General features: G+C 40.1%; 1 protein-coding gene across 1 annotated transcript; it reads left to right on the top strand.

Annotated features, from left to right (window-relative positions):
• Positions 1-1,718: 1,718 nt before the first annotated feature.
• On the top strand, positions 1,719-18,357 carry LOC311488338 (interleukin-1 receptor type 1-like). The gene is made up of 11 exons (XM_084544969.1): positions 1,719-2,337; positions 9,369-9,573; positions 10,500-10,668; positions 11,646-11,823; positions 12,073-12,144; positions 13,253-13,379; positions 13,502-13,641; positions 13,803-13,949; positions 14,062-14,220; positions 14,578-14,766; positions 17,123-18,357. Exons 1-11 carry the CDS (start codon positions 2,271-2,273, stop codon positions 17,314-17,316), a joined length of 1,647 nt encoding a protein of 548 aa, XP_084401095.1. The 5' UTR covers positions 1,719-2,270; the 3' UTR covers positions 17,317-18,357.
• Positions 18,358-27,736: the final 9,379 nt, after the last annotated feature.

Raw genomic sequence — 27,736 nt, 5'->3', positions numbered from 1 at the left:
TAGCAGCGGCATCTAGACAAACAGAGTCAGGTCGCTTCTTTAATGAAACGAGAGAAACTGAAACTTAAGTATCGATCTCATTACATTGTTATCGATCAATCTCGATACCGACGTTGGTATCGATATTATCGATATTTGGATCGATCCGCCCACCTCTAGGGGGCAGTGAGATGCATTTTACGTAATATGTATCCGTTGTTCAGATTGGGCCATTTTCTGGCTGACATTTCTAAAGGAGGAATTTCTATGAAACGGAGATGTTCAGAATGTCTAGCACTTTTCGTATGTTCGTGAATGCGGGCAGACTACCGTTATTCAACAAAGACAAGGTAAAAACGTTTTTTCATTCTCTGTCACCTTTAAACCCCAACTCCCCATCATGACCTGGATGACTAAGAACCTTCTCAGCGCAGAGCACCACTAACTAACACAACACCACCCAGGTTCGTGTGAACAGCTTCTTCCATTTGCAGGAGAGGATTTGGTCGTCAACAGAACCTAGTCGTGTGAAGTTCAGTTCCACCACCCATGGATGTTCCAGACAAAAAAACTCACAAACTCCCCGCCAGTCATTTAACTGAGGAAGCCACTTGTCTAAGTGGTGAAACATCTTCAAGAAAACTCTAGTTGTCTTTATTCTAGGTTTATTTTTTTGGAAACAACACAGACTTGTAAAAATGTGATGCCTTCTGACCACCTCACTCTTTTATTTAATCACTCTTTTCAGGATGAAAACAATTGTAAAGAACAATGAAGCCTTTTTTAATCTTCTTAACTGCATGCGTGCAGGAAACCTACACCTTTTGCAAGACATTTTTTGCAGGTCACTTTCACATGTGAAACAAACAAGACCTGGTGACCTACATTTCAGACAAAACTCATTAGCACCTACACCGCAATACGAGTGGTACTTTTTTTTTATGCCGAGTGGAAAATTCACGCAGGGGTTTGTGGAGCAGTACAAAAACGACGTAGAGACAGGAGGAGGAGGAGAAAGAGGAAAAACCCAGCAGCTCACCAGAGGTTCGCTTTAAGTAAAAAGCAGCAGTCTTTAATGTTAAAGGTGAGTTGAAACTTCCCATCAAATTTACAGTCTGGGTCTGTTCTTTCCGTTAGAAACCTCTAGTGAATCGTAACATCTTCATTAGGTCATATTTCATGTAGGGTTTAGATAATGGTTTACAATTATGTAATAAAACCAGTATCACCTGACTACACTTGGTGTCAGCGTCTGTGAAATTTAGTATTGGTTTCACACTGACTCAAAAGTTTTATTGTGTTTTTCTTTCGTCGCATAATGTAACAGCGCATGAGTGCATTTTACCACACGCCGAAGATGAATTTCACATCCAGCTATTTTTGCATCCACTTCGCCAAATGTTTGGCGTTTGGTTTTTAATAGACGTGCTGAGCATGTCAGTTTCAGTCACTGCAAGGTTACCACTTCACTTTTCGAATGGAGCTCTGACATTCCAGGGCAGTAAACCCTTATTACCATAAATAACAACCAAGTTAATGTCATAAAATGAAATAAAACAGTAGTGCTAAGGGTTGTTAATCAATAGTTTGCAGCTATTATTGTTCGTTTTTGTTTTTTTTCCTATTCATGTACATTTGAATATGTATTTTTACAAAAAGAGACTGCAAATTAAATACCAGTGTAGGAAATATTCTAAAACTATTAATGACAAAACGTCCTGTAAAGTGTCATTCATCAAACCGTTGTAGAAGTGGCCTCCTATCTCTTACTTCAGTCTAATTTCCTTCTATTTACCTGAACCTACTACGCTGCGGCCTGGAATGAAAGCACAATTATGAATCACACAGTGAGATTAATCGTTAAACTGTGGCCAACAGAGAGATAAAGAGAAATGTTTTTGGTCAACATTCACTGTTTTTAAATGCGCTTTCTAAATAAGCTGGCATTGACACTGACATTGACAGCGACAAGGGGGAGATTAATATATTTATTTTCTTTCAGGGAGATAAAGAGAGATAGTGTTCCTTTAAACTGTTTGACCTCTTGCTTGTGCTGCCAATCACTGGAACTCCCTGGGACTTTATTGGGAGTGTTTTAGTCCTGACTTCCTTGTGTCTGCCGCCTCTCTCACTTCCCTTACAGGAAAGCCGTGCGTCGCAGCACCTCAGGAAATGTGTCAGGGAACCTATCGCAGAGAGACCACTTGTCTGAGAACATGAGCCGAACGCGTCGAGGAAATCATGAAGGACTTAAATGAAATGTAACCTGTCTGGTCCCGCAGAAGGAAACTATGGCAGCAGCAGCGGGCTGGCTCTGCTTTCTGTCTCTACAGCTGGCATTCGCGGCGGTGGCACACAGTGAGTACTGATCCACACATTAAGAGTCCAACAGATGTTGGAAATTATTTCTGAAGCTGGTATCAGGCTCCGGCTTTATGGAAAATTTATGACACGCCGCTCTATTGTTGATAGGATGTCAAAGTACTTGCGGACTCTTGAGTTCTAAGTAGTTTTCGGTTTCATCTGTCCCAGTCAAATAATGAACACGGCAGTCTGTGGGTTGGGACAGAGATTTCAGATTTTAGCTCTTTAATAGAAAATGTCATACGACGCTCAAAAGACAGGGACCTATTCGGTAAATAATGAACTGAAAGTTACAGCTCACGGCTCGTGTGTCAGCACTGATTTTGCTGGTCATAACACGACAGACGCTTGAGCAATGCTTCGGATAACAGATAAGATCTGTGACGTGTGAGTAACAGCTTCCCACAAACATGCAGGTGTAGCACATAGACAATACATCTCAACCTTATAAGTGGCTAGGACATCAAAGCAGCAGAGCTTTCTTCATGCATTTTTTCATTCATTCATTCATCTTCTGTAACCGCTTGTCCTGTGAAGGGTCGAGGTCGGGGGGAGCTGGAGCCTATCCCAGCTGGGGTACACCCTGGACAGGTCTCTAGTCTATCTCAGGGCTAACACAGAGAGACAGACAACCATTCACACTCGCACCTACGGCCAATTTAGAATCAATGAACCTAACGAGAATGTCTTCGGACGGTGGGAGGAAGCTGGAGGACTAGATGGAAAGCATAGCGTCAAGTATCGTAGTTTATTTACAATTTGTGCACACTGCATCAATCCAAATGTCCATGAAGTAAGTGCAAAACAAGCACATGATAAATTATGTCAGTTTGCTGAGTGATGACTAACTGGTTGGCAAAGCGGTCACTCAGAAGGAACTAACGAGAGAAAGAAGGAATGAGGAAACAAACAAAATGAGGAATTTAAAAAAAATCAATACTGCAATAACTGAAACTACAATATGAGGGTGTGTATACCCGACAGACCCGATAGTGAGACGTCACATATTATTTATCCTGTTACCACTGGGTCAATCTCGGAACTTCCATTTAACACAGCACGGTGTGATGCATAGTGGTGGTAAGAGTAGTCAGCGAATTAAACAGACTGATGACAGGGGACATTTCAGTGCAGATAAGGCAAACAAAAGGAAAAAAAAAGAACGAAAATGAAAAAATGGGTCTCACACCAACGTCAAAAAAACATGAAATTATGACTAATTTCATGAGCGACAGATGATAATTATCGTCAAAACAAGATTCTTCAATTAATGAGAAAGGAAACATCGGTCTCAGCAAAGACAGAGCAAAATAGCGTCGCCAGTAACCTGCTTTGGTTGTGTTTTTTGACATGGGTTTGACATTTGTAGACGGCTGCTGCCTGGAATCGTGTCTGGTATTCGGTCGTCTCCCGCAAACAGCCAGGTAGCCGGTTTATTAAGTGCGTTATCGCCATTGTTCAGATAAAACATATTTATGAATTAAAGCAAAAGTCTTTGGAACTGAAATATGAAGTAAAACCATTTTAAAATCTGCTCTGCCCCGGATACGCCTCATCCGTTACTTAGCTCTGATCTTACATCTTGTGCTTCAATAGACTGACGTGAACATAAAGAGAAACATATAAAAAATAAAAAATAAAAAAAACAGAGATAAAAATGAGATAAAAATACAATTAGACACGCTGGTCTCTCCACAGCCGCATCCTCGGTCATAAGGACGCAAGGTTGCTCATCACATCTTCTGACAGTAAGACTAATGACTAGTTTACAACAAAGGGGCTCCACTATGTTAATGTTGACACATCTGTGGGTTTCAATCTGCTTCTTCAGTGCTGATCAAATAGGTCATGGACAACCAACATTTACACTCTGCTCTTTCATAGCTGAGGTTCCAGGAAGCCCCCTACATGAAAGGTGTTAAAGGAAACTGTTCAAACGGAAGGAAGTTGCACAATAAATCAGCCCTGCATGAGAGGCCGGGTCAGCAAAATAATCCCTGCAAGACGCTACAAGTTATTTCTGCTTTCTGCAGCAGATTTGCTTCTTTCCAGTGACGGTGCAGAGAGGAATTTGGGAAACACACTACAGCACGTTGTCCTGCATGTAAAGGCAGGGAATATTGAAATACTCAATCAAGATCCACCCAAGTTGACAAATACAGACCTGCAGCCGCTTTCAATGAATGATGCATTCCAGTACCAAGAAAACCGCTGTAGACTGATAATTACTATAAAAAAAAAACTAAATCTAAAAATCTAAGTAATTCTAAGTAAGTGATTCTTGATCTCAAGCAAAATGTCATCAGGCTGTCATCAAATTAATTATAAACTAATGCCCTAAAGAAGACATGTGTAACTCATACAACATAGGTGCTTTCTAGAAACTGGCACCAGTTCAGTTCACACAATCTGATAAAATGTGCGTCACTGCCTTTCCTCCTACAAGTACAAAATCTTGCAGGGGAGGGGAGTTATCTTTCTAGTAATCATCCTTACCTGACCCAACCTGTTCTATTAGGTTAGCTCTTCTTGTATCATGTTTGATGGCAACATTTTTGCTAAATCATCTGATAACATTGTGTTTCTGGTTGTGTATGAGATGCTCTACTTATAATAACTCACAAACAAGGCTCTACGTCATTGTTTGGACAGGACGCACAGGACTGGGCAACCCAGGAAAAGAACACTAGAAAAGTCCAACAACCTCTTCTACGCTAAGACACGCATTAAAGTACCATACAGCAAAAACGCTCTTTAATCCCTTGTGCCTCCAAAACAGTTGTGACTCATCAGAGAATAGACATGGGCCTTCTGAGGGTGTCCTGTGGTGTCTGGCTAAAGAAAGTTGTTAGTGGGGGCCTTTGAGGGGAGGGGCCTCTGTGGATCATCACAAAGATACTTGATCAGTTTGGGATCTAGTGAATCTGGAGGCCAGGTCAACACCTTGTGCTGTTCTTCATGTTTTTTTGTTGGTTTTTTTTGGCTATGGGGTGGGGGTGCCTGGTCTGGTCTAGGTGGGTGCTACATGTCTAAGTAACATCCACATGAATGAATGCCAGGTCCATGTCAATGTTATTTACTTCTCCTGTCAGTGGTCATGGTGTGGCATGGATGACATGGTACCATGGCAACAAAACAGCAGACTCACACATCTCTGGGGTAAACAGACAAGAATAGAATTTATCATAGTTGCAAATCAGAAGTTCACTTTGCATGCAAAAACAGTTTGTTAGTGTGATTTCAGTCCTTATATCTGTTTACTGCTTTTGCTAATGTTCAGCCTGGTTGGTTCTCTTAATTGTGTCTCCAAAAGTACGTATTAGATATTTGTGAAAGTAGTTGTAAAGGTCAGGACAGCATCGCAAACTGTTGCAGCGTAAGGAAGAGTCTCTTTCTCATGACTTTTGAATTACAATATTTCAGGACATTTGGTAAAAACTCATGCTCTGATGCCCCACAGCAAGAAGGTTCTGGATTCTGTGTGGAGTTTGCATGTTCTCCCTGTGTCTGCGTGGGTTACCTCCGGGTACTCCGGCTTCCTCCCACCATCCAAAATGTTTGTTTTTTTTGAATACTAAAACTAAAGCGTTTTTCTGTCAGGCTGCATCCTGCTGGGGATGGCTGCTGCCATCAAGGTGTGTCATTGCTATGGGGTTGGAGTGCCTGGTCTGGTCTGGTCTAGGTGGGTGCTACATGTCAAAGTAACATCCACATAAATGAATACCAGGTCCAAAAGTTCCCCTTCAGAACATTGCATTGTCACAAGATGGTCAATGTTATTCACTTCTCCTGTCCGTGGTCATATTGTTGTGGCTGATAACTTTACTTTTCGTTGAAGCTCAGCTTTAGTTTTTCAGGACTGGATGGCAACAAACCGATAAAGTCATCTGATAACATTGTGTTCCCATCCAGACAGCAACAGCAATTTACGTCACTGTTGTTTGAGACGTTCTACTGATAGTGGTTATTAAATCTTGTGACACTCTCAAACAAAACAATTCCTCACTGTTTGAAGAACCTCTGAACACAACGTATTGGGCAATTCTGGAAAAAATACTACACTGGGAAACATCTAATGTAGAAAGCCAGATTAAACAAGAAACAAAACACAGCCACTGCACAGCGTATTTAAAAAGAGAATTTAGAGAGAGATAGCTGAGAAGAGAAGAGCTGCTTTTGTATTAAGCCAGACAGATGCCAGTAAAGCTAAGCTCCAAATGAAACCGAAATGAAACTAACCTGAAACATCACCTACAAATGTTTAAACGTTTTAAAGTAAGACTTGGAGATCTTTCACTTTTGCAGATGAGGTGAGAAAATCCCGGTTTGAAATGAATTTGTGAAGAGCATACGTGCAGAGAAACATTGCACATTAAAACCAGGCCATTTGCTACCAAAAAAAACCAAAAAAAAAAAAACCCTAAATATCTCAATTTAAAAGTGCAAAAAAAAAAAAAAGGTACGTAGGCAAAATTTAAGAAATAAGAACCTGAATGTCTAAACAGGATTTGCTCACCACATTTAAAACCAAGCTCTATCTCTGCTAAACAAACAAACTCCACACGTCTGCCACAGGAATTGCACTCTCTTTTTCTTTAACCAGCAACTTCATGCTTAAAGCAGAAACTGAAAGCAGTGGGAAAGAAAAACCTCAGAATACAAAACAAAAATCCGCACGTTAAGCACTTTTTTTTATAGTGAGAGAAAAAAAAAGTGCACAATAATAAGAGCCGGAATCGCGTTCATATGGTTCATATACACCTGCACAGGCCCTGCCCAGCATGACAGGCTGCCGCGAGCAAGCAGCAAACACAGACTCAGCTGTCTTACCTTGCGTTTGTTTTTATTGACGTCCTCCGTGCACGGGGACTTATTAATAAATCCAACGGCTCGTCTCTGAACATCTCATTCACAACTTTGGAAAAATAAACTTCGTCCGCCATGCGACAAAACCAGCGTCAATGCTGCGTTCGAGTGAGACTTTAAATATGATATTTCGAGCATCGAATAGTACAATTAAAGAACAATTTCCGAATAATTTGAAACTAGAACGATAGAGTAAACCTAATAACAACCCACTGGGCTATTTAATAAAATACCACACGATGTAATTGACTCGAAGTGACTCAATTAGGGAATAATTCCACTGGCTTATGTTTAAAGTTCAGACTTATCCTGAATGCGGCATTATAACAAAAGCGCGGCAGTGACACCGTGTGGCAGGTGTGAGTAAATGCAGGACGCTGTAATAAGAGACCACGATAAAATAAACGTTCCTGCTCAGACTTTCCTATCCTTTTATTCATGCGCTACGCAACATTTCCATTGGCTGATTGAAGCCAGGGTTAGCTGTAGGGGTTCTGTGTCGTAAAACCATTTCACAGTTAAATAAAATATGTGTGAACAACAGAAGCGTGCTGAACAGTCATTTCACAAGACTTTTTACGCCCGTGGGCAGAAAGTTACAGTCTACATTATGTTTTTTACCATTTGTGGTTTTAGATTTCTGAATGTGCTCGGAAAAAGTTCAGCACTTGATGATTCATTTCTGGAAAGGAGCAGATGCTTATTCACAGGGCTGAATATAAAACTTATATATATCTGCCCTTGTCCTCCATTTTACAGATTGAGATTTTTTATTTATTTTTTTATTTTTTCACTTTTAAATTCCGTGTGTTTCTGTACAAGAGAGCAAAAGTTACCGGAGTCAAATTCCCTGTATGTGTACACATACTTGGCCAGTAAAGCTGATTCTGATTCTGAGGTTATGCCTGCAGTCTCAAAGGACTGTGTTTGTGCAGCTGATGAGTCATGTATAATGTGTGTGTATACAGCTTGTATACACATGCAAGAGATTTGTTCTGTGCACATGTAGCAGGCGGCAAGGAGTAGTCAGGGGGTTTTAGCTGCTTGCTCATGGCACCTTAACCATGGACATAGAGGGGGTCGAACATGTGACTCTACAGTCCACCCTGGACTGGTCTCCAGTCTATCACAGGGCTAATACAGACAGACAACCATTCACACTCAGATTCACACCTACGGCCAATTTAGAATCACCAATGAACCTAACGAGCATGTCTTTGGATGGTGGGAGGAAGCCGGAGTACCCGGAGGGAACCCACGCAGACACAGTGAGAACATGCAAACTCCACACAGAACCCAGAACCTTCTTGCTGTGAGGCATCAGTGCATGAGTTTACCAAATGTCCTGAAATATTGTAATTCAAAAGTCATGAGAAAGAGACTCTTCCGTACGCTGCAGTACAGTTTGCGATGCTGTCCCGACCTTTACAACTACTTTCACAAATATCTAATACGTACTTCTGGAGACACAATTAAGAGAAGAAACCAGGCTGAACATTAGCAAAAGCAGTAAACGGATACAAAGATGGAAATCACACTAACAAACTGTTTTTGCATGCAAAGTGAACTTCTGATTTGCAACTATGATAAATTCTGTTCTTGTCTGTTTACCCCAGAGATGTGTGAGTCTGCTGTTTTGTTGCCATGGTACCATGTCATCCATGCCATAATATTATGACCACTGACAGGAGAAGTAAATAACATTGATCATCTTATGACATTTCACTGTTCTGCTGGGAAACGTTTGGACCTGGCATTCATTCATGTGGATGTTACTTAGACATGTAGCACCCACCTAGACCAGACCAGGCACCCCCACCCCATAGCCAAAAAAAACCCCCCAAAAAACATGAAGAACAGCACAAGGTGTTGACCTGGCCTCCAAATTCACTGGATCCCAAACAAGTATCTGTGGGATGATCCACAGAGGACCCTCCCCTCAAAGGCCCCCACTAACAACTTTCTTTAGCCAGACACCACAGGACACCCTCAGAAGGCCCATGTCCATTCTCTGATGAGACAGAACTGATTTGTGGGCACAAGTGAGACCTACACAATATGAGGAAGGTGGTTTTAATGTTGTGGCTCATTGGCGTATGTGAGTGTTTTTCACTCGGCGAGCATGTCTGACTGGTCTCCCCTTGCAATGTCACTCTCAGACCACAGCAGGGCAACAGACACCTACCATGTAAGCGCTGGCCACCTGTTCCTGCTGACGTGCAACACTGCTCAAGCTCACTCCAAGGTACACTGGAGCAGGGGGGACAACGCGAGCCTTCCCGCCGGAACGGAAGTCAGGGACGGGGCGCTATGGTTTCTACCCGTGCAGGTGTCTCATACTGGAACCTACACGTGTGAGAAAAGGTATAAAGACACCAGCATGCTGGTGGCATAAATGATGATGTTGAAGCATGGATGCAGGATTTGCTGCAGGATTGTTGAGTGTTTTTTTTATTTATTTTTTTTAACGTCTGCAAATCCCTGGGGTGAAACTATGAATTGACTGTTTTGAGAAGCAGCTGCACAGAAAGTAGTGGGGCTGATGGAAAATGTAGTGTTTAAATAGAAACGAGATCCAGCAACAGAGTGTCAAGACTATTTTAAAGAATACGTGAACAGATGGACATTATCAAGGCTCCTCGGTTCTGTTGCTGTGAAAAGGAAAATGCAAAGATCCGCTTTAAACCTAAACTATAACTGTATGAATAAAGATGTAATAAAATATTAAGGCATGACTTTATTTGTTTATATGTAAAAAAACACAAACAAACCAAAAAAAAAAACGCCCAGAAATGAAGGTTGCAAAAGTGTGGCTGGCGATGTTTACGACATATGACTAATTTAAGCTTCTCACAGATCCACATCCTGAGTATGTTCTGTGGAAATGCTTAAGAGCTTTTGCAAGCCTCGAATACGAGTTAAAAGGGAAGTACTGTTTTTTTACAACCTGGACCTTATTTCTGCCATATATCTAATTAGATCTAAATATCTGACTCCAAATAACACCAAGTTATATGGGTATATGGGTGAGTAAACTATCGTATTTTATGCCAGACATAAGGTCCAGGTTGTTAAAAAAAAACAGCAGTTCCCCTTTAAATAAAGCATTCAAGCTTTTTCACCTTGTTCTCTGTTCTGTCCTGTTTGAACTCAATTCCACACATGTATCTTATTTTATCTTATCTTTCATTCAGCTTTGACTTAATCACTATCTGGTTGAAATATAATAATTCTAATAATAATCTTACAAGATTCAAGCAGTTAGTGGGACTTTCTCTCCTTCTCTTTAGGGTTGAGGCCAGATTGTTCACGATGACGTTCGAGGTGTCAGTGTCCACGGGGGAGTGTCCCAACCCGCCCGAGACCATAGAGATCACGAAGGAAGTCAGCAACACTCTGCCCTGCAAGCAGACGGAAATTTCCAGACTGAACAGCCCCAGGAAGATACGCTGGATGAAGGTGTGCACGGCTCCGTGACATTCACAAGCTTTAAGGTTTAGCACTTGCGCGCCACCGTGCGTGACCTTGGGCTTTAGTCGGCTGCTGGTTTGTTTGATTTCGAGCGCAAATAAAGCACTTTTAAAAGCAAATGCGGCGAGAAGAACCATTTGCTTGGAAGCACGTTTTAGTGGAAGATACTAGTTTCTGTAATTTATTTGCAAATTTAGTCCTTATTTGTAGCTAACCTCCCCTCCCTCGCTTTTCTTTTTTATATGTGCAACACTGCCCCCTTCTGTAAAGGTTAGGGATATGACACTGTTTCCAAAATTCAGCATCTGATTGGATGGAAGGTGCATGTTGATACCAGATTGAGATTAATGAGGATAATGACAAACAATTCATTCGTGTTGTTTAATTTGCAAATTACCACACCATTAAAAAACAAGAGTTTGATGAGATGATGAGTGCTCTCGCTGGCTTAGCTTAGCATAAATACTGCTAGCAAAAGGGACAACTCTTAGCCTGTTTAGGGATAACAAATGCACCCAGCAGCATCTCAAAATGTGCAAAAATGTTAATAGGCGGTACTATCAGGAAGTTATATAAAGATTCCAAGATGTCCTCCAGCTTAGGTGCCTCTGTCTTCAGCCTTTTTTTGCAATGGCAACCAACATTATGCTAACCTCAAACATGAGAGGAACTCCCACCCTCAAATGGTCTCCTGCAAACACAGGGTGTTGGAAATGATCTGCTTTATTAGCTGCACATTTTATCCAACATCTTTTATCTTAATTCCTCTAACGTGTTGGTGTTATGCTATAACATTTTCATTTGGTCCCATTTAATGTCTGTCGCATCTGTTGGGGTTTCAATCTGCTACCTTTGGTGAGGCTCTTTGTCAAACTTTTTTTTTTCCACAGGGTTTATCTAATAAAGTTTGTCGTCACATTTAAAAAAAAAAAAAAAATAACAGCCATCTGTGTTTCTGTGTGTAGGACTGCCTCCCAGTACAGCAGGGAAGAGAGGACGTCTCTGTGGATAAAAACGGAGACATGCGGCTGACTGCTCGCTCGAAGGAGGAGGATGACGGGATATACACCTGCCTGATAGACATTAGCTTGGATGGCAGGAAGTACACAGCCGCACGCAGCATCCGGGTAGCTATTAAAGGCGGTGAGTACTAAAGATCCCCAGAGTCTCATCACATTATTTAATAAGATGAATTTGCAGGAATGTTGTGCGCTGTGAGAGTGAATGAGCAGCAGTCCCACTCTCTGTGGTTTATTTATGGTATTCCCATTCCTGCTAACTGAGTTAATTTGGTGTTTCCTGTTAGCAGATTCAATAGATTGTATTATGTTGTACTGTACTCTTTATATGTTGCACTGAGATTATGCGTTTTTTGTTTTGTTTTGTTTTTAGACATTGAAACAACACTTTTAGTAGAGCCACAGGTGGTCAGCCCTCAGGATGAAGTGGTCATGGTTACAGTAGGCAAGTATCACACAAATCACACATTATAACAGGCTCCCATTACGACAAACACACCAATACCTAGATACACCGATCAGCCACAACATTAAAACCATGGACAGCAGAAGTCAATTACATTGATCATCTTGTGACAATTCAGAGTTCTTGATATTACTACAGATAAATAGATATGGGATTCTCTGTTAACTTGACATATTTTACACCAAAAGTGAGCAGTATTGATATCGCTATTTCTTCATTTCTGTGTGTGTGTGTGTGTGTGTGTGTGTGTTTATAAGTACACCAATCAGCCACAACATTAAAACCACTGACAGTAGAAGTAAATAACATTGACCATCTTGTGACAATTCAGTATTCTGCTGGGAAACTTTTGGACCTGGCATTCATTCATGTGGATGTTACTTAGACATGTAGCACCCACCTAGACCAGACCAGACACCCCCACCCCATAGCAATGACACTCCTTGATGGCAGCAGCCATCCCCAGCAGGATGCAACCACAAAAACGCTTTAGGAACAACTAAAAAAAACATGAAGAACAGCACAAGGTGTTGACCTGGCCTCCAAATTCACTAGATCCCAAACTGATCAAGTATCTGTGGGATGATCCACAGAGGCCCCTCCCCTCAAAGGCCCCACCACTGACATTACTCTGTTGCCAGACACCACAGGACACCCTCAGAAGGTCCATGTCCATTCTCTAATGAGTCACAACCGTGTTGGAGGCACAAGGGAGACCTACACAATATTAGGAATGTGGTCATAATGTTATGCCTGATCGGTGTATATTCTGTCTTTCCTCTACAAACATGCAGGAATAATGTGCTGGGTAATGTTGCCCTTCGCTGTTGTGTACAACACAGTCACTGGTGTTGATTTGAAATAAAGGCAAAGAAAGTCTATGTAATGGGTTTTCATTAAATTATATTTGACAGTAATGACAGATTTGGAGAACAACTTGATTTATAATACATGCTTTTTAGATTTTTCCCAGTTTGGATATCAGTGATTTATAGTTATATATATATATTTTTTGACAGTTTTTAACAAGACAGCCAGATGTGTAGAGTGACATCTGTTCTTTGTTTTAATCTCCCCCGATTGCCAGGTATGAGCGCAAGCCTCACGTGTTTAGCCTACATAGGCTACAGCGAGGATAATGAGACCATGATGTACTGGACTGTTGACGGGACTTACACCGAGGACTATGAGGAGCTCAGTGAGTCCTGGAAATAGTGAGTTTCTGCTTTCTGCCTGTCATAACTGAATATAGTAAATGAATGAATCACTGACACATTTATTTTTCTTAGATGCCTGGTTAGTAACTCACTTTCTGACTAATTCCTTTCCTTTTTAGTATTCACACCAGAGGGAAGGTGTATGGTATGTCCACTCTGTCCATCTCTAAAGTTCGCACTGAGTTCCTGAATGTCTCCATTCATTGCTACATAATGACCCCACTCGCAGAGAGCTGTGGCTTGGCCTGGCTTCAAGAAGGTATTTTCCTGTTCCTGTTTTATCAGTTGTTTTCACAGGTCAAGCGGTTACAGAAGATGAATGAATGAGGATGAATGTTTAGAAAGCTTTCTAAAAGATTCTTGGATCCCTCCTCAGAGTACGTGTTCACCCTAGTTTTGTTTACATCTTTCCCTCTCCAGCTGACTACAGTGACTTCTACATAAGTGTGGCCATCTGCCTCGCTTCCTCCTTGGCTATTCTGTGCCTGGCTGCCTCCTTTTTCCTCTTCAGAGTAGACCTGATCTTGGCTTACAGGAAGCTGTTGAGACATTTTCCCAAACAACAAGGTAGGTGTCTAATTAGTGGATCCGTTCTGTTAGAATGGTTAAATGGTTAGAGGAACAAATACACACATGGTTAGAGGAACAAACACACACGGCCGAGTCTGTCTTTTTACAGTTCCAGATGGGAAGCTCTATGACGCCTATGTGAGCTTCCTCCATACTGACAGCTCGGACGATATAGAGAGCTTCGCCCTGCAGATCCTGCCCGAGGAGCTGGAGGAACAACATGGCTATTCCCTGTACATCAGAGGACGGGATGATTGCCCCGGGGAATGTAAGGCGTAGACACACATCTGATTCACATTTAAACCTGCAATGAGGATAAACGCTGAACAGTCAGAGGATGGAAACATTGCGGAAAGCAACCAAATTTTCCAGGCCCAAGAAGGTGAAACGTTTTATTGTGATTTGCGTGAGCTGACATCAGAGAATAAACAGAGCTGTCGAATGCTTAGTCACAAAGTGGTGTCCTCTCGCAAGACTAAAACAAATAGTTGCTAGGAAGTAGAATTTCCAGGAAATTTACCACAAGAAAAACGTCACGCACTGATGTAGAAACAGGTTGTCCTGGGCTTGAAGAGTAGTGATAACAAGTAATGATGTGCTTCATTTCAAACTTTTTTCCCCACAGCGATTCACGATGTCATCGCTGTCACAGTTCACCAGTGCCGCAGACTGATCATTATCCTGTCATCTGATGGACAAACACAGGAAACATTGCCCTTACATAACAACCAAAACCAGCTGTGCTACGAACAGAAAATTGGCCTTTATGATGCTTTAACCCGGAATGACCTGAAAGTAATTCTGGTGGAAATGGGTGAGGACAGATTCTGTGTTAATGTGTAATGTGCCCGCTCATTTATTCACTATATACACTGTGACGCCACGTCTGCAGAAAAAAATGCCATGGGAAGACATGGGTACACATCTCAGACTGAATAATACCCAGTTCAAAAGTGACTCATCTGAACAACACAAACAGCACTTTGAACTAGGTGTCAGTTTGTCCCGTAAACATCTGCGGGTCAGTCAGGGTATTGCTTCAATTCATTGGAAATTTGTTCCGGAACACCTGAACAACACTAACATGCACGGTAGAGTAGCAGGGAACCAAAACAATAGAAACTCTTGCTAGAAGTAACATAATACTACACAGCTTACAACACATCCACCTGAGTCCGCATGATTATCATCAGACCACAGTTTAAGACAAGTTCCTTGAGTATCTCAGTTAACGGCAGTTAACTTAGAGACTGTGAGGATTTCGTCTCCCTTATATGTGGTCAATTCCAGTATATTCTATGTTAAATGTCCCAGATGGGCCAGAACAAATTGAAACAATACCCTGACTTCCTTTTTAACTGGATGTCAGTTTGTCCCGAAAACATCTACGAAACATTCCCGACGGCTTGAGAAAACATACATAAATGTATTGAGAGCCAGGACCACCACACATTGTATGAGTCATCCGAGTTATGCAGAAAATACCTCCTCCATTGCCATGTTGCAAAATGTGTTGTTGGGGGAGGGGCTTATTTGCAGATTCAGAAAGCTTTATTTGTTCCAGGTGGGTAATTTAAGGCAGCAGCATGACGTGCAAGAACAAGAGACTTTTAAGGAGCAAAAAAAAAAATGTAACAATACACAGTTTATACAAAAAAAAACTATGCCAAGTGTTTGAACTTTCCAAACTGTCCATGTAGGACGCAAACATGTCTGTAAAGTGAATAAAGTGCAAATGTAAAGACAGTAAAGGGTAGTACGGGTAATAAGTAACAGTCAATTCTAAAAAGAGGCAATTGCAGAAAAAAAGGCACGCAAAGATGCTTAAAAAGAACAACTTTAACTTAAAAATCAGCAAATGATACTCCCCTGTCTGTTAGTTCAGTTATAAACCACATCCAGGAGCTGATTTGTGATGCTTTGCTAGACTAAAGGGGAAAACTGCTAGCTTGGCTCTGTCCAGATGTGGAAAAATCCGACTTCCCTAAAGACTATTTCTTCAGTGGGTTGAGTATCTTCATCTGCTCAGAGCCACAAAATAAGTATTTTTTTTTTCTACTATGTGTTTTAGCTGATTTTGTTTTTCTTTTTACTGTTTTTATTATTTTAGGATAGAAAATGCTTATTTTACTGCGAAAATAATTTAAATAATAAATATGAAAAATTCATATACGCTGCAGAATTCAGCATTTAAAGATGCTCTAACACAAGTGGCCATGATCCGCGCTCTCCATTGTAACTCGCCAGTCATTGACTATTTTTTTAATATGTGTTTTAATTGATTTTTTTATGATAGAAAAATCAATTAAAAGAATTTTACCGTAGAAATAATTAAAATAATAAATATATTTTAAAAAAATTTTAAAGTTTATTGGCCATATTTTCCCGCTATATACTGAAATTTCCGCTATATAAAATTAGATATGTACGACTTAAATAGGGATGACTGTAAAAAGAAAAAACAGGCAAAGATTTTTAGTTAATAAATAAATAAAGTCTTCCACTGGAGGGAATCATAGACTAAAGCAGGTGGGAAAAGACCTGACAGGAGGTCAAGTGTGACTAGGGGAAAGCTGGGTCTGCCAACTGAGTAGGAGATAGGACTCAAATATTTAATAGGCTGTATTGCACGAAAGTTGGTGGGCTTGTAAGGAGTCATCCACAGATTATTATTGTCACATTTCAAGCAGTTTACTGTGTAATATATAAACATGCAGTGGTTGTAGCGCCCCCTACATCCTGAATTTCACGAAGCTTCACATGATTGTACACAAGCATATTATACTTCGCAAAGTGAAAAACCAGGACTTCTACCAAGTTACTAACTTTGATGCGTTTCGCACTTGCAGTTTGTCCTGGGAAGACACTTTTAGCAAAGCAGAACATTAAGGCGAAGAAGAATAAAAATCTGAAGAAAAAACAATAGGGATCCTGCAACGTCGTTGCTTGGACCCCTAATTACGCAGAAACTAAATTGTCCCACAATGTTTCTCTCCATTTTATCACTCTGATTGTTTTCTGGGAATATAAACCTGTGGGCTTGTTTCACTGTAACCAGTGTTTCAAAGTTGGGCGTTGCCTCGGTAACTGCATGGCCGGGAATTCTTTAAAAGTACGCTTGAGAAATGTGGGAGTGGTCAATAATTTATCAATGTACTCTGTTCCACCAGATGGTCCGGTGGATTACAGTCGCCTTCCAGAGTCCCTGTGCTACATCAAGAAGAAACAAGGAGCCTTGACGTGGAAGAAAGTTTACACTGAAAGTCACAAACTGACCAAGTCACGTTCAAACAATAGCTTCTGGAAGAATCTAAGATACCACATGCCTGCTGTGCCTGCAAGAAGACGCCAGGCTGTTGTCTAAACTGAGGGCAAAACCCAGTGTCGATGCTTTGTTCTCACCAGCTCACTCTGAACGCTCCATTTTTGACATATGGCAACCAGATGCATTAATAATCATCGGATAATCATTTGAATTACATGAAACGATTACTTTACTCATGATTGAATAACGTCACAACTAATGTGATCATGTGTCGTGTACAACAAGGACAGACAGATAACTGACGGATTATATTATTATTTTGTAACGGATTGTTACAAAATACTAACGCAGCTCAATCCATCAGATTATCGTCATCTTTTGCTTTTGGAACAAAGAAACTTTACCACCAAGGAATACCAGCATCGGTTTTGAGTTGAAGCCCATGGTTTCGCAATTACAGCAATCACTGGCGCTGTTTGTGTTTTGATATTTGTTGTGCAGTCTGTTTTAAAGTCTGCACCTCCTCTCTAGAGAAAGGAATGGAATGACTTTGGAATTAGTCCTGAAGTATTTCCAAGGATATTTAATTTTATACTGACAAACTTTTGTGTTATTTAAGTTGTTAAGTGTGAAATGAAGCAGACTTCCTCGTTATGGTTCTGTGTTGCTGAGATTCTACTGATTTAACTTACTCAGCTTATTTATAATGGATCATATCAGATTCTAAGGAAGGAGTGATTTACCAGCTTTCCTTTTAGTTTTACCTCATCAGTTGCTTTTGTAACTGACTGACTTGTAATAATATGTACAAATCCCAGTTTTGGGAAACATGGTCTTGCACTGGAGAGGCTTTTGCAACAAACGCCCATGGTTAATTAACCACTGATCCGTCTTAAAAGAAGTCACTCTCTTTACACAGCAGGCGTTTTGGAACTTGGCATGTTACAGTCTGTCTGGAAAGTACCATCTGACAGTCATTGAACTCCACCTTTATGCCTACAGACATCATTTAAAAAGTTGCAATGGCTTTTTCGTGAACCACACTGTGGTTTGCTTGATTCAGCGTCTTTTTTTTCCCCCACTGCCTCTGATCTGTTTTAAACTGGTTTCAAAACTTAAATTAAAAGCACATTTTTATAATGATCAGTCACTGACCTTCGTTTGAGATTAAGAGACTGAAGTTACATTATTGTTAAATATTAACAGGTTTACAATCCCTCTTAAACATCTGGCATTTCAATAAGAAGAGATCAAGTAGACGAACATTAATTGAGGAAACATGAATGTGCAAGGAAATATTTTAGCAGTTAAGACTTCGAGAGTGACGGTATCTCAGACTGAATCTCAGACGATGCACTTAGATAGGGACAGGACCCACCGGAGTATATAGGCTAGGCAGATGACTAAAGGAGACCTCTGATTAGAATTGCGAAGGGATGACCATGGAGAGGTGGAGATGGGGAGGAAGAAGAGGGTTGAGAGAACGATGGTGACTTTAAAGCAAAGTGACGAGGGAATGATTGGCTGAGAAAAGGCGGGCAAATAGTTCATTGGATGGAGGTAGTATAGTGCCAGTTGAGGAGGACAGATCTTCTCAGTGAACGTTCATTCAATCTTCGTAAAGAAATCTGGCATAAAGAAACTAAATAAGCAAGAAATAAGCAAATATTATGTTTATTTATGCCTGAGCATATAATACATAAATCATACCAGCTGACTTAGATGGCCCATTTCAACAATAGAGAAATATAGGGCTAGGGGGGTTAGGGTTAGGCTAACATTACCTCATATTATAAAAACCTACTCCAATAAAGGTTTTGGTATCCAAAGATGACTTCTTTGACTGTTGAGGGAGTTTACACAGAAAAATATCTTATGGGTCCTTGCAGTTAGGTAATGTGTATCTGAGGAAACATATCTGGGGAGAAAAAAAGGGAGGACTGGTATTTAGCACATAGGAAAAAAGCAATAGCCAGGAAATGGCTGAGTAAACACTCACCAAACGCATTTGGAATGGATAGAGATAATCCAGGAACATTCCACAACACTGGAAAATGTGAAATGAAAACATCTTATTCCAACCTGAGGTGACTGAGGGTTTCTAACAAATCATCATATTTTTTTTAAATACTGGCTCAGACAGTTGACTGTGTCAAAGGGCAGTTTGTACGCCAAGCTAAGCTTAGGTATCCTGCCCCAACTCCATCTCTGCAATGTGCTGTACAAACATGAACTTGATATCTTAGTCACAGATAAGTTTTGCAGGTCGTCAATGGTTAAACCTGAAAATAAATCTCAAAACATTTCACTCCCACTTACACCAAGTTAGTCTCAAAGTTTTAGTCTCACCAAGAAGACGCAGAGAGAAAGAAACTGCTGCTCATAATTCTGAGTTAAATTTTATGGTTTTTCGATTACTTTGATCACTCGTATTTTGTGCCTCTAAAGTTCAAAATGTGTTCTTATAAAGTGATTTTGCCTGACTAGGGCAAAATGCCTAGACAGCAAAGGTCTAGTGGCATTTGATGTGAACAAAAACCGCTTAGCAGATATATTTTTTGAGGGAATTTCCGTAATAATATTATTTCACATCTTGCTGAAGATTATCAAAGGTCACGCCACACCTTTTCCTACACTGATTAGATCACACGACATTTGCAAGTTTTATATCTGCAAAACTGATTTTTTTCTAAAATAACTGTGTAAGACAAGATAGTCCTTTAATTTATCCCAGGGCATCAAATTTTGTATACCTAGGCAAGACATAAAATATAATTGGCCTTTTAACGTGACTTATTGAACTTACTATTTGAAAGAACTCAACATACAACATACATACACATCTTATCACACGTCAGTTGCGCTCGTCATGGATGGTTATATCTGACAATCAACCATGTAAATGTCAACGCAGATGTTCACCAGAACAAAGAAATGGTGGAAAGAAGTTACCACCTTTAAATACTGAGGTAAATCTTGAGGTTCAAGAAACCGTTGCAGGCCAGGGTCAAAACAGTCGGTGCAGAACATTTATAAAAACAAGTTATGTATTGTGTGTGTGTGCGTGTATGTGTAAGGATGTCTGAAAGGATCTATATGTATGTAAAAGAGGAATAAGAATAAGAATAATAACAGCACTTTTTAAATCAACATTACAAAGTACTTCCCAAATACATAACTTATATAAAATCTATTTTAAAACTCAAAACTTAATTAAAACTGTGATAAATGTGTGTTTAAAGTAGAGATTTAAACGAAATCACAGAGTCAGCTGACCTAATTTCCTCCAGCAGATTGTTCCACAGCCGAGGGGCCCTAACTGCGAATGTCTCGTACCCTTTTTGTTTTCAGCTGGGCCAATAGATAAGACAGTAGACCTCTGATAGGGGATCTCAAGGTATGTGTTGGCCTTTATGGTGCTACAAAAGGTCATATAGCCATGAAAAGCTTTTTGAAAGTAATAAGTAACACCTTAAAATCGATTCTAAAACCTACCGAGAGCCAGTCGTGACCTTCTAAAAGCACCTTTATCATTTTGTCATTTCCTGTTTCTGGTTAAAAGCCTGTCAGCTGAATTTGTATGATTGACAGGTAAAAAGGCTATTACAAAAATCTAGACAGCTGACATGAAAAGACAGATCCTCTGTCATTCCTTGGCAAGCCTGTTGAATGGAGCAAGTGTTCCCTGGCCAACTGTAAATGTATAATCAGTGCATTCTCATACTTTCTGGCAGGCAGATCATGCTGACGATCATGCTGACGATCATGCTGACGCTCATGCTGACGCTCATGCTGACGCTAGACGAGAAGAATTGGGAAAATACTGGAAGGCACTGGAATAGAGCGGCGGAGAATGCATGGGTTAGTACAACCTGTGACTGAAAGTCGACCAATTGGGCAGTGCACCAGACTATTAAAAGCACTACACTTCATGCTGAAGAATAGAGAACATGGGGAGCTTCGCTACCAGAAAACATATCGGTACTAGGACATCAGTTTACTTCAATAGACGACCCTGATGAAGGCCACAAGCTTCAGAAGCACCTTGGTCAATGCCTTTCCAAACTCAGAACACCTATTTCTATCTAACCCTTGATAGGATGATGAACCATATTTGATAACTTCCAAACACACATTAAACTGCGTCCCCATGCCAGTGAGGTCAAGAAGCATGTAGTTTTCACCCAAACAATCAGAGAAGGTCAAGGCAACATCCTCAGGGTGCAGTGTGGTCTGCAAGGTCCATCTCTGCATGTACGTTGAGCATAACTGCTTTATTAGGTACCACAAAGAAGTGGCCTAATATTGTCTAATGTGATAACATCTATGTTGACAAGTGCAAGAATCAGCACTTACAGTATGTTCTAAAGGTCTAAATACATGTTTAAACGTACTTACCACTTAAGGGCAAGGAACCATATATGATAACTTCATTGAGCTTGATTTTCTACAAATTTTGAAAAATTTCTCAAAAGTAAAAAAGTCTTCTTGTGCCTTAAAATAACACTCTAGGGTTAAAATTGTGAATTTCCAAGTATTTCAATGAGTGCCCTGTAAAGTGTTAGGGATGGCACAGGATAGGATGGGCTATAGATGCGTGAAAAGCAGGTACCATCTGGGCTATCTGTCTATGAAAATGTATGCCAGTATCCCCATACTTCTCATGAGCCTTGCCTTTAGTTAACTTTAGTTACTTTCCACCCTGTCAGGAGTTGCATATCTTAGTGTATTACTACTATTACTACTATTACTACTCATGGTCATGCGAGAGTCTTAGTACACAGCTGTGTGATTCTTTTGAATGTCCAAGGCCTGTCTCGCTCATCAACACCACATTTCCCTAATGGTGGAAGTGTCATAAAGGACTGTGCGTCAGAAACTGGGTGAAGAAGCATTTGTTGGCAGAACAGCTGCAAAGAAACCACAACTGGAAGATAAAAATAGAGTAAAAGGCCTGAAATTTACAAAAAGAACACAATAAATGAACAAAGGAAGGCTGAGTCTAAGTCCAAGTTTCCTGGTCAACAGTTTGGCAACAAGTGAAGAGTGTGTGTTCGACGGAGAGAGGGGGAGAGATGTAAAAATGAGTGTCTCTTGCCAACAGTTAAACACAGGTGTGGATTGCCATTTAAGGCTTAGCAATTCTGGTGAGGCACAGGGTACCATCTGGGAGTCATTGCATCTAGATTTAGCTTCCAAGAAGACAATGATCCCAAACATTCTTCAAAGTAATGCTGGAATGACCTGTTACAGAAGGAAGCTGCTGGAACGTGGAAAATGATGGAGTGGCCCCCTCAAAGTCTGGACCTAAACCCAGAGGTGTATAAAGTACTTGAAAAAAATAACTAAGTAAAAGTACAAATACAATAAATGAAAATGACTTTGGTAAAAGTTAAAGTCACCCATAAGAAAATCACTTGATTAACAGTCTTAAAGTAGCTCACATTAAATGTACTTAAGTATCAAAAGTATCTTGTGAAAAAATATACTCAAGTATCATAACTACAAGTACAAGAAAAGTACAAAGTATTTGTATAGTATGCATAAAAGAAGCAAAACAACCAAAAATGGTTCTCCCCTTGTTCTCTTTATTTCACTTTCAGGTGAATGAAATAGATGTGGTATGATAAAACAAAAACAACAACAAAAAAAAACACTTGTAGAGTGAGTGAATCAAGTGTCTGCCTGAGAACAAAATAAAGTGTCTGTCTGCCTAAGAACACAAAAAAGTGCCTCCTATCTCCTGGTCACGGGTGATTGTCGTCTTCTACCAAAGGAGATGCTGTCAGTGTGGTAACGTCTTCCGTGTCTTCCTCATCAGCGTTAACTGCAGACCCCGCGCATCCCGCCCATACCTCTAAACCTCGTGAGAGTACCGTACGTTGTTCCTCTCGTCCTCTTGGACATGCCCATTCCAGATAATCCTTCAATGATTAATTATATTTCTATATTAATTTGTAACAAGTAACGAGGTGGCAAATGTCACAGTAACAGAGTAAAAGTATATTTTTTAACTTTTAAATGTAGGAGAGTAAAAGTAAAAGTCCTGATTAAAAAAAAAAAAACTCAAGTAAAGTACAGTCCTCAAAAAAACTACTTAAGTAGTGTAACAAAGTACATCTACTTCGTTACTATACACCTCTGCCTAAACCCCATCAAGCAAATTTGGGGCAATCTGGAACAGCCGGAGTTTAAGAAGGCATGGGATAACATTGGCGTTGAAGTTCTCAGGCACTATATTGACACTATGCCAGAGAGAAGTGCTGCAGTAATTTCTGCAAAAGGTGGACGTACCAAATATTAAATCTAATATTTGTTGTGCTCAGAGCAGACATCTGCACCCTTCGTGAACATTATGACATTAAATCACGTTTTGGAGGCAAAAACAAGGTCAATATTTTGGCGAGTTTTCTTAGTTATTTCCTAAAATGTCAGAGGTATTCTTGAGAACCTCCTCCTTTCATTATGTCTTTGCACAAGCAAGGTATGTTAAAAAGTTGTTGTGGCTTCTTAGATGCCAACAGTTGCCTAGTTACAAGGTTGAATTTACAGCAAATGTTACCAGTTTCGATTCCGTGTCATAAACCACGACCACACAAGTTTCAGTTGAGGTTCAACAAGCATAACCGTGTCTGACACTTCTATGAATCTTGCACATATAAATTTCCTGTCTGTCCTTTTATAGGCGTCTTATTTTCTTATCATTTTGTCATTTCATCTTGTTTTACCGCAACGTCCTGTACCTTTACTTGCATATTTTTTTTTCTTTGTCGTTGCTATGTAACAGTTTGAGTGTTGTTCACTTTAAAATTTGTGACTCAGCTATCCTAGCGATAACCTTTTTTTACACACATGGTGCCCATTAGAACACCAGCAAGCATTGTTTTGTATTTCAACTGAGCCTTAACGCATCACTGGGGGTTGACCTATACCACCTTTTTGCAAGTATTGGCATGTGACATATGGCACAGCATTTGGAAATAAGCCTTCAAGTCTCCAACCAGGAAGAAATGGTAGACGTTGTGAAAAACAGAAGTTTGATCTCTGCTTAATGTCAGCAAATTAACAGCATGGAAGCACGTTATCACTCTTGTGCCTTGGTACAGTTTCTCAGAACTGAAAGGCATGTTTACAATCTTTTGGGTCTGCACTTTTCTCTGGAGGATTAATGCATATTATTAACTGATATTAAAAATTAAGCAAGCAATTATGAGAAGGAGAAATGAGGCACTGGATTTAATGCTTTAATAAAGAAGGGATTGCTTCAGTGGAAAAGACAACAGTAGACTCCAACAAACCCTAAGGTCAGAAATCTGTGGACAGGTTGTAGTACAATAAGGTTTACAATTGGACCACAGCAACATGTTTTGAAGGCACTGTTATGTATCCATGAGGCAAAAAACATCCTGAACACCTAAAGCACTTTCACCTTGTGAGTGTGTGTGTATGGTTATGGTTAGGGACAGTTTGTTAGAGCATATAAATTATGGTTAAAACGAATAGGGTTGTGCAACATTTAAGATTCGACAAAGAACGTAATTACAATATGTAAAAGAAAGTGAAAGAAAGTGCAGATTTTTATTTTCATTTTTACTACTAGTGGTTACTGTGTTATCTTGCTCAAACTTGTAATAAGCAGACAAGGCATGATAGCTGGTCTTTTTTTATATTTTATTAACAGCTTTGGCTACGTACAACTGACATTCCTCGCGGGGCTCCTGCGCATGGCCCTAACTACTGTGGCATGCTGGGTAATGGAGTTCTTATCTAACTATACTCATAACATCACAGTTACTAGTGGTTTTCAAGAGTTTTTTTTTTTTTTTATTATGTGCAGCTGAGCTACGTAACCAAGCAACGACCCTTGTGGATCAATAAAGTCTATCCAAGCTATCAAAGCATCTGCACTCTGTCTTAGATCAGTAGGTTTAATTGGGCCTCGTGCAAAATTATTGAGAATTATTCATTCATTCATCTTCTGTAACCGCCTGTTCCTGTTAAGGGTCACGGGGTCTGCTGGAGCCTATCCCAGCTGTCATCGGGCGAGAGGCGGGGTACACCCTGGACAGGTCTCCAGTCTATCACAGGGCTAACACAGAAACAGACAACCATTCAGCATGTCTTTGGACGCAAACTCCACACAGAAAGGCCCAGTTGGCCCATGGATTCGAACCCGGGACCTTCTCGCTGTGAGGAATCAGTGTTGACCACCTTGCCACTGTGCCGCCCTATTGAGAATTAATCACATTATTTTCTTCCTTCAGACATTTGGCTCTTCTAAAAATCAGCTCCTTCAAAGTGGTTGTGTTGAGTGTGAGAATATAAAAAAAAAACTACAAAAGAAATATCCAAAAAGCATTTAAAAAAATTTAAAAATTGGCATTTACATTGTATGTGTTTATCATCCGGAGACATCAAGGCTGTCCTCATTTAAATGAATTAAAAAATTCTTCAGCGCTTTATCAGCCTATGTGGTAATTTAAGAGATCTCATTTCCCACTTCAAGTTTAACTGGTTTACTGTACTGCCTTGCCACATTTTCCTTCTTCTCAGGAATCATAGGCTTCCGTTCACGAACAGCAAATGTGTAAAACACATTTCCAAACAGTAAACTGAGCCAGATTCCTGTTACCCAGGTTTTATCAAAGCAAACAAACATGCACAATGGTATAAAGCACTATCAGCTGTTAAAATATACACTGCCTGGGCAAAAACAAAAAGTCGCCACCTGGATTTAACTTACCAAATAGGTAGGAGCCTGCTATTTGATAATTACTGCATGGGCGATTATCTTTCAGCTGGCAACAAGTTATTTAACCCCAACTAATGCAATGAGTAGCTTCTCATTTCTTAAACAACCATGTCGAAAGACACATCCTGTGGTCGTAGAAAAGATGTTAGTCTGTTTGAGAAGGGTCAAATCATTGGAATGCAATCAAGCAGAGAAAACATCTAAGGAGATTGGAGAAACTACTAAAACTGGGTTAAGAACTGTCCAACGTATTATTAAAAACTGGAACATTATGTTGCCCAAAGAATGAGGTCAGCTGACTACCTGAATATACTGAATGACCAGGTTATTCCATTAATGGATTTTTTTCTTCCCTGGCTCAGGGAGCATGAGACATCATTTCCACACATGGATTGGCCACCACAGAGTCCAGGCCTTTACCCCATTGAGAATCTTTAGGATGTGCTGGAAAGGCTTTGTGCAGTGGTCAGAATCTCCTATTATCAATACAAGATCTTGGTAAAAAATGAATGCAACACAGGATGGAAATAAATCTGGTGACATTGGTGAAGCTTATCAAAACAATGCCACAGAGAATGTGTGCTACAATCAAAGCTAAAAGCGGTCCAATTACCTTTTTTTTGGTGGTGACTTTTTTTTTTGGCCAGGCAGTATAGAATCTTAAACAAATACTCTACTTTTTTCTCTCCTAATCTGAGTTTTTACATCCTGGGTCAGTTTGCTGTAATCATCGACCTTTACAAACCTCCCAAAAGTAAGGATGTCTGGCCTTCAATAAGTTCATCTTAAATCAGACTAAATATCCAAATTGGAGAAAGTAACAAAATAGGAACTACAGTGTTTTTTTTGTCCTAAATTTTCACACATTAACCTAAATTAATAAAGAATTAATTTTTAATTTAATTTTCCAGAACTCTTCGGAGGGACTGATTGCCTGAAGCATGCATGGCAAGTATGATTTCATTCTTTGTGTGTGTTTGACTGCCCTCACCTACTCAGATATATACTCAAATAGCTCATATGTGTTATCTATAAATATTAGGGGTAGGACTCGATTTAAAAAAAAAATAAAAATAAATCTAGTTAATCAGAGGCTTTGTAATTAATTAATCTCGATTAATCACATTTTAATCGCATAACAATATTTAAGTACTTTTTCAGAACTGTATTGACTTTAAATAGTAAAAAAAAAAAAAGTTTGGGTTGCCGACACGTCTTGTCTGTACCCAGACCGGGACTGCTAGCGCTAACAGCTCTGGCAGTTTCTGTGCTCACTGCAACATGCTTTGCATTTACATGGCACCATAGGCTTGAAGTGAAACCCCGCTTTTATCAAGGCTTCCATCAGGTAGTTTTTTAAATAAAATTTGCCTTACATCAGTCCTAGGAACGTGCTTTCATCCGGTACCTCCATTTTGGTAGCCGTTATCTATGTCCCTCTAATTCCACAGAACAATATAAGTAGAATTCCCACAAATCTGTGACACACACCACAACACGTAGCTACCGTTATCTTCCCAAGACAGTTAGGGAAACAGACCAGGCCCTGGAGAAATGATCCAAGGCATAACCTCTCATTTGTCGAACATATAGGCCTTGTGTCATGCATTGCTACCAATGGAACTGGCATGCTGTCTTTTGTTAATGATATTGTTGACAGACGGAACAGTATGCGTGCAGAGAGAACAGGGTCATTCTGTCAGATCAGATTCAGCTAAACACAGAAAAACTGAAACAGCTGAAATTAGCAGCTGAATGCTCCCGTAT

Source organism: Chelon labrosus, assembly GCF_963514085.1.
Source record: "Chelon labrosus genome assembly, chromosome: 5".
Lineage (NCBI taxonomy): Eukaryota > Metazoa > Chordata > Actinopteri > Mugiliformes > Mugilidae > Chelon > Chelon labrosus.
The sequence above is the reverse complement of the archived record's forward strand: the minus strand, read 5'-3'. Positions and strand labels throughout refer to the sequence as shown.

Bases quoted from the DNA above. Each gene is read 5' to 3' on its own strand.
- LOC311488338 (XM_084544969.1), top strand. From the start codon at position 2,271: ATGGCAGCAGCAGCGGGCTGGCTCTGCTTTCTGTCTCTACAGCTGGCA. The intron at 12,145-13,252 runs GCAAGTATCACA...CCCGATTGCCAG, and splicing joins AGTGGTCATGGTTACAGTAG to GTATGAGCGCAAGCCTCACG. The intron at 13,380-13,501 runs GTGAGTTTCTGC...TTTCCTTTTTAG, and splicing joins CTCAGTGAGTCCTGGAAATA to TATTCACACCAGAGGGAAGG.